The 13133-nt window shown below is 32.1% G+C and overlaps 1 protein-coding gene across 9 annotated transcripts in view; it reads right to left on the bottom strand.

The window, feature by feature from the left end:
• Nucleotides 1–13133, bottom strand: part of LOC115215917 (oxysterol-binding protein-related protein 6) — a 270837-nt gene that overhangs the window by 27064 nt on the left and 230640 nt on the right. For all 9 annotated transcript variants that reach the window (XM_029785276.2, XM_029785277.2, XM_029785275.2 and 6 more), the window contains 2 exons: nucleotides 5703–5822; nucleotides 2530–2643 (listed from right to left, as the gene is read on the bottom strand). In XM_029785276.2, the coding sequence (XP_029641136.1) occupies nucleotides 2530–2643; nucleotides 5703–5822 (234 nt within the window). The remainder of the gene's footprint in view (nucleotides 1–2529; nucleotides 2644–5702; nucleotides 5823–13133) is intronic.

Here is a 13133-nt window from a genome sequence, read left to right as displayed (position 1 = left end):
GCATACATATGCATACATATATATATGCATACATATATATATGCATACATGCAACCTTACTGTATTCACAATTAACAAGCAGATACAGTTCTAGACTACTGCTTTTTCTATGACTAACTTATCAAATTTTGATAATTTTTTTTTTCTATTGTAGAGAATTATCATTCTACAGATTCTGTGTACCTGTGAAATAAGAACCAACTCTTTTTTATTATTCTAAGATAAATCTTAATGAAAATGAAAGTCAACTGGAAACTAACTTCTATGTTAGCTTGGCTTGGATAGATTCACTCCGAAATAAAATTTGAACGGTTAATTTACAGGTGACTAACATTGAAATTATTATCAGAACACCATTAATAAGTACATAGTATTAACAGTCCTAATTGAGTAAGGAGGCAGTAGTGTAACAAAGAATTATTATTATTATTATTATTAGTAATAGTAATTAGTAAGAGTAGAAAACATAATCAAAGAGTAAAAGATTAAAATCAAATCTTAGTCGTTTATACTCTTGCTACATAAGTAAAAGTACAAATACATTTGTGAAGTTTAGCTATTTACACGTGGATAAATGTAAAATGTCCTTTTGTTGTGACTGGTCACTAGGTAGAAGTGGCAGTTATTTTTGGCTGTTATTATCAGCTAGGAAGCTTGAAGTAGAGTTATTTGTGACTTACAGAGAGGATCTCTAAGAAATAACTGTATATCTTTGCAAATATTCTGAACTAATACTACAACAATGTTGGTGTATTTAGCTCAAATAATTTCTCTTAAACATGAGTGAAAAGCTTCCCTTTTGAATTATCATATTGGAAGTCCTTAATGTTAGTCAAAATGATGATGTTGACAATGATGACAGAAATGACAGTGTTGATGATAAAGCCAATAATGATGGAAACAATGAAAATGAAGATGGTGGTGGTGGTGTTGGTAGGAGCAATAATGATGTTGGTAATAACAGCAATGATGATGACAACATAAGTAATATTGAACTGTTATTACAGAAAAGCCATGATCAGTTCTACATGAGCAGTCTTGATATGAAAGTAAGCAAAAACTGTTTAAACCTGTTAGCCTTATGACTTATATCTGTCATGCTTTTATCTGGTTTAGTACTGTTTTGCAATCTTTATGAGAGGGAAACACAGCACAGCATTCAAGGCATGTTGTGAGTTATTTTGTCCATGTTGTTCAAATATTTTTGAAGGTTTTAAACATTCTAGGTGTTCATAACAGTGCTGGAGAAGGTGGACAACAATCTCTATTGGGATTTTCATAAAGCTGATTGGTAACTCAACAAAGAATTTTGATCTAGCATTTGTTCACCAATAGAATACCCCTGACAGAGTTCCACATTGTAGTCAGGCAAGCACTAAGAAAGTTAGGAGTGGATGAAAAGCTTGTGAGAGCCAAGGCAGTTGTGTACAGAGATGCTATTAGTAAAGTGAGAGTTAGCTATGAGTTTGATCAGGAATTTAGTATTCAAACAGGTGTTTGTCAGGACTCCTGTTTTAATCCCTTCTGTTCATCATTGATAGGTATCCAGGAGATAGCAGTGGAAACTTCTGTATGATGAAGACCTAATTCTCATAACTGATGATGATGATGATGAGTGTGTTGAAGAATTAAAAGAGAAATTTCAAACATGGAAGCAAAGCATAGAATCACAGGACCTTAAAATAAAGACAAAAGCTTTTGACAGCAAGAGAGAAGAATGCATTCTGAAGTGACCCTGCTCAATATGCACAATAGGTATGTTCATGTAACTTATGGGTGCTTTTGACAGCAAGAGAGAAGAATGCATTCTGGAAGTGACCCTGCTCAATATGCACAATAGGTATGTCCATGTAACTTATGGGTGCACAAAAGGAACAGCAGGATCACAAGCAAACTAATAGACAAGGACTTTGAGTGTAGAAGATGCATAAGACTAGCTAGTGATGTAAGAGGACCCATAAAATTAATTTCTCCAAATGTTTATAAGGGTCCTCAGAAGTAGGTGATTATTTCTGTTACCTAGGAGACTAAATTAGCAGTGAAGGTGGGTATTCTGAAACCATGTTAGCCAAAAGAAGAGAGTGGAAAAAGTTCTCTAAGTTGAGAGCAGATTTTATCATGTTTGCATATGTAGTGGATGTTGCATCATATCAAAAAATGGACATTAAATATAGAGAGTGAGCAAAATCTTGAAAGGCATATTCTGCTGGATGTGTAATGTTAGTGAGCATGAACAATGGAGTACAAATGAACTGGGAGAAGCTAAAAAAAAAGAAAAAAAACTGGATGTAATTGGAATCAGTTGTAGTGTACAAGAGAGGAAACTCTGCTGGGATGGACATGTGCTCATACAGAGGATGAGTGTTGGGCAAAGAAATACCAAGTGATCAAGGAACTTACAGAAGATGAAGACACAGGAAGGAATAATGAAGGTAAATCCAATAAGGTTAAACTACACAGAATCATGACCAGTAAAATAATGTATCATTGATATCAGATTGATAAAAAAATAGTTAAAAACCAACTTACTTCAGATGTAGTGTCACTTTGGGATTCCAGTGCTTCAGGAGCATCGTAATATTCTGACATTGAGCAGCTTTCAGCTGAGAAAGATTGTGTAAGCGTATTATGTTCAGTGCCCTCCTAACAGAAACAGAAAAAGAAAACAAATTAGCTGCAAATAATGACATGTAATGTTAGTAAAAATACACATTGTTTGAAATCAGGAGAATAAGTAGGTGATACTTCACAATTTTAAATATTTGAAAATTACCTCTGAAAATGTTACATAGACTTTATACATACATAAGTGTATATATAGAGTTTTAACCCCTTAATGGATTATCCTGAGTTTACTCATGCATCGCAAATGTATCTTTTTAGAACCAGACGAGTATACTCGGTCAAAATTAACTTTCAATTTTAGCACTCAAGTTTATTTGTTTTGTGTCACTTCATTTTTTAGCAATCATGAATTTACTCGCATTATTTAAAAAAAAAAAAGTATTTTTTCATTTGATGGATTTGGCTATCTGGAATGCTTATGTTTTGTATAAAGCATCTTTGGGAACTTCAGCTTCTGCTATGAAACTGCTGAAATTTAGAATGCAAATAATCACCAAGATTATTGAAAAATATAGGCCCTTATTGCCTCCCACAAAACCAGGAAGACCATCATCGATCCCACATCAAACAATATTTGTCCCAGCTGGTCAATTTCCTATGGAAATACCACCAAGTGATAAGAAAAAGAACCCTACAAGACAGTGTGCAAAATGCACAGAGAAGAGAGATGCTGAAGGAAAGAAGATTCGAAGAGAAAGCAGATAAATGTGTGATGTCTGCAAGATAACTTTGTGTGTAACTCCTTGTTTTAAAAATTATCATTCTAAATAAACTGATTATCTCATTTTTTAAAAAAATTTCCTTTGATTTAAAAGCAATACATCTTATAACAAATCAAAGATAGTTAAGTTATATGTTTGTTTTTAATGTCCGAGTTAATCGTTTAAATCCAAATGAGTAAAAGTACATTTTAATTTCTATAATAAAAAATAAAGGAAACAAGATAAAAAATTTTTTTTTATAATTAACACAGTGTATATAATTAAAAAAGGAAATAAAAATATGCTCTGAAATGAAATGCCATTTCGAAATAATTGATCCATTAAGGGGTTAATGGATACTTATCCATGCATGGAAAGCATTTTTGTTGTGCTAATGCTTACCCAAATAAATTTGCACCTCATTTTTGAAACTCTGAATAGCCTGGGCAAAGTTTAGAGAGCTCTTACCCCTGCTGGTGACAAAAGGCCTCTCGCTTAGAGTAAAAGGCAGACTGTATGATGCATGTGTACGTACAGCCATGCTACATGGTAGTGAAACATGGGCCGTGACGGCTGAGGATATGCGTAAGCTCACAAGAAATGAAGCCAGTATGCTCCGATGGATGTGTAATGTCAGTGTTCATAATCGACAGAGTGTAAGTACCTTGAGAGAAAAGTTGAACCTAAGAAGCATCAGTTGTGGTGTGCAAGAGAGACGGCTGCACTGGTATGGTCATGTGACGAGAATGGCTGAAGATAGTTGTGTGCAAAAGTGCTACACCCTAGCAGTTGAGGGAACCTGTGGAAGAGGTAGACCCAGGAAAACCTGGGACGAGGTGGTGAAGCACGACCTTCGAACTTTAGGTCTCACCAAGGAAATGACTAGAGACTGAGACCTATGGAAGTATGCTGTGCGTGAGAAGACCTGGCAAGACTAGTGAAGCCATAACCCGTGGCCCTACCTGGGACGTAGTCAGTCCACCTGTGTATACCTTCCTTCTTGTGACACTTGTGAAGACCTGTTGAGGCAAGTGAAACTCAAATCAAACCAAATCAAAATAGATGAACATCAATGGAATTTGTATCTTTGTGGTACCAGTGCCGGTGGCACATAAGAAAACCATCCAAACGTGGCCGTAGCCAGTACCGCATCGACTGGCCTCCATGCTGTGGGCACGTAACAAACACCATCTGATCGTGGCCATTCGCCAGCCTCGTCTGGCACATGTGTCGGTGAACACCATCCGAGCGTGGCCGTCTGCCAGCCTCGTCTGTCACTTGTGTCGGTGGCACATAAAAAACACCATCCGAGCGTGGCCGTTCGCCAGCCTCGTCTGGCACCTGTGTCGGTGGCACATAAAATCACCCACTACACTCTCGGAGTGGTTGGCGTTAGGAAGGGCATCCAGCTGTAGAAACACTGCCAGATCTGACTGGCCTGGTGCAGCCTTCGGGCTCCCCAGACCCCAGTTGAACCGTCCAACCCATGCTAGCATGGAAAGCGGACGTTAAACGATGATGATGATGATGATGATATATATATATATGAGCTAAAAGAACAAAAACATTAATTGTTTTTATAATGTTGCCACTGTTACAAAGTTGTAGTATTACACACTTTGATACCTTCTTAGAATTGGGTTGGCCAGTGAGAGATATATTGACCAAATGAGGCCATCTCTTCAGTGTGATAACTTTATCTGAAACAAGCCAAATAATGTGGCTTACCAAGTGATATATGATGACTGGAGCAAAGTGTGAGCTCTTTATTTGTTCAATTTTGAAACAGCATCAATTCACAACACATCATGCTTAAATAATTCCTTCCTCCCGAACAACACCTACCTCTAGCCTACCATTCTAAATATTAGATCCTGATAAGGATCTGGTATTGTAATAGGGTAAAATGTAAAAGTCAACATAAATCAAAATACAAGAAATTTACATGAAGTAGACTTAGAAAATTTGTGTGATAAATTGATGAGAACAGTATCACATGAAGTAACAATATTTAATTATATCTTATGAAGTACAGCAATGGGCTGTACCTACAAATTTCCCTCCTCTGTTAAATATCTCTGCAAAACAAATATAATAGCAATGGTGACATTCTAGAATAGATACAGCCAAAAATGTTTAAAATTAGAGAAGAGCAATAATAAATAATAGAAATTGCAGTTCAGTTTATGGCTATATTTCCTATTACAAATGTATTTCATTTTTTAGCAACTGTATAGTTTGACAGGAAACCACAGAGCCTTCTGAGATATTCAACCATTTAACTAAGGTAACAACATCAATAAAATAATGCCATTGGTTTTGGAACATTTATAACTCAAACACTTGTAAAATACAAAATACAGAAAGCTTTCTTACTTTATCTGCTGGGGACGGTAAAGGTGAATTAGAAACCATTCCAGTATTGTAGTCAGGAACTGAAGAATCAGTATGAATACGAGATAACCGTGCCCGAAGATCAGCATTTTGTCGAAGTAACTACAATTGAGAGAAAAGACTTAACATTTAAAAAGACGGTCTCATAAGATAAAAAATATTTGAAAATAATTACCATAATAATTTTCAATGTTGTTACAAAGATAAAAAACGGAAAAAGTTTATATTTTCTTTATCTTTTTTTAAGAATATTTCTATGTGAGATAAACTGGACTTTTACCCCAATGAACAACATAAAAATACATTAGTATTGAATATTCTTTTAGATGATAGTAAAAAGAATTTTTAACTAAAGCTTTCAAAACTGGAAGACATAAATAAATAGATGTACAGAGGGATAGCCAAATGCATTTGGTTTTACAGTGCATTTAGGTTCCATGAAGATTTTGCATACATATATGAATCCATATATTTCTCTCTTGCTAACCTACACTATATTAGTATTCCAGCAAATAATGTTAGCTCTCTCTCTCTCTTTCTCTCTCTTAACACACAGCCACACCTGCGCCTTACCACACAGCCACACCATATATATATATATATATATATATATAATATATATATATATATATATATATATATATATATATATATATATATAATATATATATATATATATAATATAAATATTACTTTGCCTCTGGTATTTGAGTACTACTTTTTCATCTTGTTTCACATTTATGTGCTTACTCTGGTATGTGTGTGTGTGTGTGTATATATATATATATATATATATATATATATATATATATGTCAAACCGTCCAACCCATGCCAGCATGAAGAGTGGATGTGAAACGATGATGATGATATATATATGTATATACATATATGTGAGATATGTATGTGTATCTATCTATCTATTTATATATATATATGAATATATATGTGTGTGTGTATATATATATAAATATATTATATTAAATTAGAGATAAAACCACTGTTAGGCAAATCATACAGTGAAAAACATAAGCCAATACATAAAATTAATTTTAAAATATAAAAGTTAGAAATAAAAAATTATTTAAATAATTTAAACTTATAAATTTTATATATATATACAAATATATATATATGTGTATATGTATATTTTTATATTTATATATTATTTTATTTATTAATTAATTAATTTATTTTTTTATCTTTTATTTTTTTATTTTTTTTATTTTTTAAAAAATAAATATCAAAAGTATTAAAAGTTTAATAAAAGATAAAGAGTAAAACACTACGATCATTTCATGGCTGTACCAATTCAAATAACAATAATTTAAATTCAATTAATAATTCGAGTTATGGTTACAGTTAATCTTCAGGTTAATTGAAATATTTTAAAAATAATCAGAAATATTTAAACAATATTTTTAAGATATAAATAATATAATAATTTTACTTATAATAAACTCTATTATCAAACTAGAAACTTAACACTAAACAATTATGATTATATCAAAATCGATTATAATGTTAAATATTAATTTTAATTTATAAGGTAAGAAACCCACCAATAATCTAATATTGGTAATAGTCTATATCTAATTACATAAATATAAAAAAAAATGACTATTATATATAAATTATCAATGAAAATATAAAATGTATATAAATATTATAATTAAGATCTAAAATAATCTCTATAAATAAATATATATGCACATATAATAAAGACCTAATAAATTAATTTTTCATATTTAAAGATGAAATAGCTAATTTCAAAAATACAAACAAACAAACTTAAACGAATTTCAGAAATCTTATTTAAAATACTTATAGAAATAATCAATTCGTAGTTATATAGTATCGAATAAATACTATAAATACTATAAATATAATTATCAATGGGAATAACTAGCGAATATCAATTTAAAAAGACAATAACTAAGTTATGCTATTAAGTTAGACATGGCCTGGACCAATCTTTAGTCGAAACATATCTAAGTTTATCAAAGTTTATCTAATTCTAATTATAAGAAATTTAAAACTACAATTAATACTATTAATACATGTATATACAAAAGCCTAACTTTAGACACCACGTATACTTGCTATCAAACAACAAATCTATTGCTAAGTAATATCTTACGAATAAACTTAAATTTAATATCTAATAATATAGAAAATTACGATAATTAGATCATTACATAAACAACGATATTTACATAAGGAAAATATTATTACACCAAAGACTTATAAAATATTAAAATTTACAATTTAAAGATCTTAAATATGTGGAAAATCGGTGTGTGTTTGTTTGTGGCGTTGTTAGCTAACTCCTCCTACATCGTTTCATTGATTTTGATGCAAGTTGAAAAGTAAGTAGAACTCGTGTCTGGAAACCTTGTGACATACTTAGATTGCTGAAAAAAATCGACAATGTGGTCCCTGGAAGGGACCTTTATATCTACCTTATATAACTAATTTATTTTTAAACACCCAAGGGAAATAAGTCATACCACATACTCAATATTTTTTTAAATACTGAAGGGAAATAACCCATTTTATTGTTTATGCTCGATTACTTTGAACCAACAATCAGCCGACCTAATTCTGCATTTCACTACTCACAGTTTTAAACTGCTAAACATTATTATTGCACTTCCTTAATTTGAATCTATTCATTCATATACTTCTATACATACATACTTTTTTAAATGCTCATTATGATGATAATTCTGCATTTTTACAGTTATACTTTCTCCATGACAATAGATAAATTTTTTTTCCACAACGTATTTGTAGTGGCTTCATGCAGGAGTAGTGTGTATTCAATCCTTAATTGCCAAATTTCACTTAACACTTCAACAGCACTTTTCTCATGATAAAACAATAGTTTTTCTATGAATGACAGCAGTTGCACATTTTCCAGACGCCTCTGCTAAGCAGAATAATGTCTTTGCCACTTCTACCCTCTTCTAGGCCACCAGGGGCTGGAATGGAGATAACAGACCTCTAACAAAATCATTTGTTCTCAACAATATGTCTATCCTTCTGGCTGCTTTTCGATAGTTATAAAAACAAGAGCTCCATAAGCTAAATGCAGTTACTGACAGCGACCACCAGTGAGCGTGAACGTTATTGCACTTTCTTCTAACACTTCATTCATATATTTCTATACACATATACTATATATTTCTATACATATATTACCTTTAATACATTAGCCTTCATAAAGTTCACCTTTAAAATGCTACAGGTCAGAATACAATTGGGTGCTTCTACTTCACTAGCTGCTCTAATGCAACAATGGCGATCTCAAGTAAGTCTCTGATTCATTATGTTTCATATTTACGAAATAAAACAATTATTCTTCATCTAGTCTACTTCAATATCTAAACAGTTATATACATATTGCTGTAATTAATTTACACATTGCATTAATAGACATTTTTCCAACATCTTCAAATAACTAAATGCTGCCAATGCATGCAGGGTTTTCAATTAAATTTCATTACACTATGAATGCCCATAACTCTGACATTGAACATACAACTCAATTGATACTGTGCTCCACACCAATGATGCTGTTCATTACCCCATTGAATTCCTCAATAGCCTTGCACCTTCAGGTCTACCACCGCATAAATTGCATCTGATGGTTGGAGCCCCAGTTATGCTTTTAAGAAACCTCAATCCTCCAAAATTATGCAATGGCACAAGACTTATCAAAAACTTGATGCAGACAGTGTTGAAAGCAACAATACTGACTGGGAAAGCAAGTGGTAAAGATGTTTTCATTCCAAAGATTCTTCTGATTCCTCCCAACACACAAATTGATTTCAAAATGCTACAATTCCCACTGAGATTATGCTTTGCAATGAGCATCAACAAAGTACAGGGTCAGACATTGAAAGTGATAGGCGTTAATCTTGCAGGAGCTGCTTTTTCTCACAGACAGCTCTATGTCAGATGCTCTAGAGTTGGAAATCTGGAAAATTTATTCATCTATGCACCCAACAGCAAAACCAAAAGCATTGTGTATCACAAATCCTTGAAAGACTGAAATTTTGGAACAAAGATGCCTCTCCCTCCAACAACCTCCCTTGCCAACCTACAACCACCTCTCTTGCCAACCTCTGAAAACCTCTCTCAACGTCTGACAATCTCTCTCAGCAACCTCCAAAAACCTCTCTCAATAATCTCGAACAACCCCTCTAGACAACTTTTGATGACCTCTCTTGCCAACCTTCGACAACCTCTCTCGCCAACTTCCAACAACCTCTCTCACCAACCTTGGACAATCTTTTTCACCAACATCGGAAAACCTGTCTCACCAACCTCCAGCAATCTCTCCCTCCTCCAGCTGACAGTTTTTGTACGTTTTTGTGATGGAAAATACACCTTTTGTGGCAGTTATAACAAAATGGCTTTCTTATATCAGAGTAATAAGGTATTTCAATAGAACATCTTTACTCCTGGGAATTACCGGGTACACCAGCTAGTATATACATATATATATATGGGGTTAGTAGTCTGCACTCTTAACTACTATGCCATATGCGTAGTGGTTAATCCAATTGTACTAAATAGTGCACTTAATCTAAGTAGTGCACTAAATAGTGCAGAATTAATCCATTTGTACTAAATAGTGCACATATTTTTGCTAAGAAAATTTTTTACTTAAGTTTAAGAGAAATTAAAGTTATTTTGGAAGCTAGGAAGTCTATCATTGTATTCAATAACAAGTACTGGGCCAGAAAAAATATTACCAATTATTTTGACAGAACAATAGGTTCGGCTGATTCAGCCAAAGTTACTGATTTAGTAGGTATTTACATACTATATCATTTCCACAATGAATTCCCAGAAATTAAAGGTGGTCTCTATACAGTTGATGCCCTATTTTTGATAAACAGTATATCCAATAGAAAAATAAACCTATATATGAAAAAGTTCCATAGTTTTTTCAAAAGATTTGGTTTATCTATTTCTATAGAAAATGAACATGATTCAGTTAATTACTTAGATGTAAACCTGAACCTTGTTATTGGCCTATACAGTTCTTATTATAAACCAAATAGTAGTTTTAAAAACATTAACTTTCACAATAACCATCCTAAAGCTTTCACAAGAAAAATGGTTGATAACATTTTGAAACACGTTTCCTATTTGTCATCTAATGAGGAAATCTTTAATAATAATGTAGTATACTGTAATAAAAATGAGAACTACAACAAATCTTATTATAATAATGGAAAACTGATTGACAACGAAGTGGATGAATATAATAGTAGAAAGATATCCCATTTATTTGTAAATAGTAATATGATTAATAATAGCATTAATATTAATAAGAACATGAGTAGTAAATATACCCTGAATAAAAATAAATATTTAAATAAACTTAGGTCTAATGATAATAAATATATGCCATATGACAAACTAAATACACCCAGTGATGTTAAGTATAATGAAGATAATAATATTGGTTTATGCTTGACAAATAAAAATGAATCTAGTCAAGCTATTTTACAGATCTATATATAAGCACTTTAATAAAGAACATAAATATTATAAAATAATTAATAATAAAAGGTTTTTCAGTACTTAAAACTTTGTTTAGAATTATCTCCTCCTTCAATAATAAAAGTCTGGACAATTTTTATAACAAAAGAAAAAATAGCAATAATATTACAGATAATGATCTAGCTAGGAACTGTGATTGTAGATATAAGGATAAATGTTTATTTAATAATTTTTGCTTACAGAATAATATTGAATATAGATGTAGGGTGGATTCGGAACCAAGAAATTATTTTTACATAGGGTCTATGGAAAATTTTATTAAAAAATGGATAGCTAACCGGATCGCTTTAGGAATAGAGACAGATTTAACAATACTAGTCTAAGTAAATTAATCTGGGAATTGAAGGATAGTAAGAAATATTACAAAATAAATTGGAAAATACTTAGTCATGCTAGATCATATAAAATAAATGATGCTAGATAGAACCTGTATATAGATGAATTATATCAGAAGAAATTGCTTCATGAAAGACATGAGAGTGTTCTATCTTGTACACACTATTCTAAATACGTGTTTAGGAAATTTTATTAAGTATGTATATCTGTACTCGTATGTATACTTTTTATAAGTATATATATGAATAAATATATGTTTGTGTATATGCATGTAAGCGCTTGTAAACATAGACATATGTTATATTAATTATTTTTTCTTATATTTATATCTGATGCCATCGATATATAGTTTTGCATATCTATGTGCTTGAGCATGTATATAGGAAAGTACATGTATATGTATGTGTGTATATATATATATATATATATATATATATATATATGTGTGTATATGTAGATATGTGTATGTGTATATATGTGTATATGCATGTGTGTGTGTATATGTATGTATATATATATATATATATACATATGTATGTATATATGTGTATGTATACACATGTGTATGTGTATGTATGTGTATATGTATGTATATATGTATGTGTGCATGTGCATGTGTATGTATATCTATGTGTATAGGTATGTATATATATGTATGTATATATATATATGTGTGTGTATGTATAAATATGTATATATATATTTGTATATATATGTATGTATATATGTGTGTATGTGTATGTACACGTATGTATGTATATCTGTATATATGTGTATATGTGTATATGTATATTTATATATATATATGTGTGTGTGTGTGTGTGTGTGTGTATCTGTATATATATATGTGTGTGTGTGTGTGTGTGTGTGTGTGAATGATGGCCCTCCAGAGGACCATCAAAGTTTCCTGGTACTGAATGTTCTCAGGATTCAGCCAGCCTGTTCTTTGCACTTTATGACCATCCTGGTAATGTGCACTTGAAAAGAGGTATCATCACTCATGTTGATACCCAGGTCCCTCACTGATTTAGGCTCTGGGATTGTAATTCCTATGGACCAGTGCACCCTGTAAGTTTCATATTTAGTTTTGGATGCTGGTAGCAAAAGGCTTGGAATTTTTCAGCATTAAACTGCATATTATTCTCCTCAGCCCATCTGTAAATTGAGTCTAACTCCTGCTGCAGAGGTGTAACATCGTTGGGGTTCTGTATTTTCTGCATAGCTGGCAAGGGTGGCTATCCAGGCAGTGGAAGGCATATCTGAGAGGGCCACTATGAAAAGCAGTTGTCCCAAGACAGTGCCTTGTGGAACACCGCTCACTATTTGTGTTTGCATTGAGGTGGCTCCATTGTCCTCTACTGCCTGACTTCTATCTTTCAGAAAGTCATGTAACCACTCTCCAAGTTTTCCACCTATACCGAGATCATGCAGTTTACGACATATCATACCATGATCCACTTTGATAAAAGCTTTTGCAAAATCAAGGTATATTCAGAACA

Source organism: Octopus sinensis, linkage group LG9 (genome assembly GCF_006345805.1).
Source record: "Octopus sinensis linkage group LG9, ASM634580v1, whole genome shotgun sequence".
Classification (NCBI taxonomy): domain Eukaryota; kingdom Metazoa; phylum Mollusca; class Cephalopoda; order Octopoda; family Octopodidae; genus Octopus; species Octopus sinensis.
The sequence above is the reverse complement of the archived record's forward strand: the minus strand, read 5'-3'. Positions and strand labels throughout refer to the sequence as shown.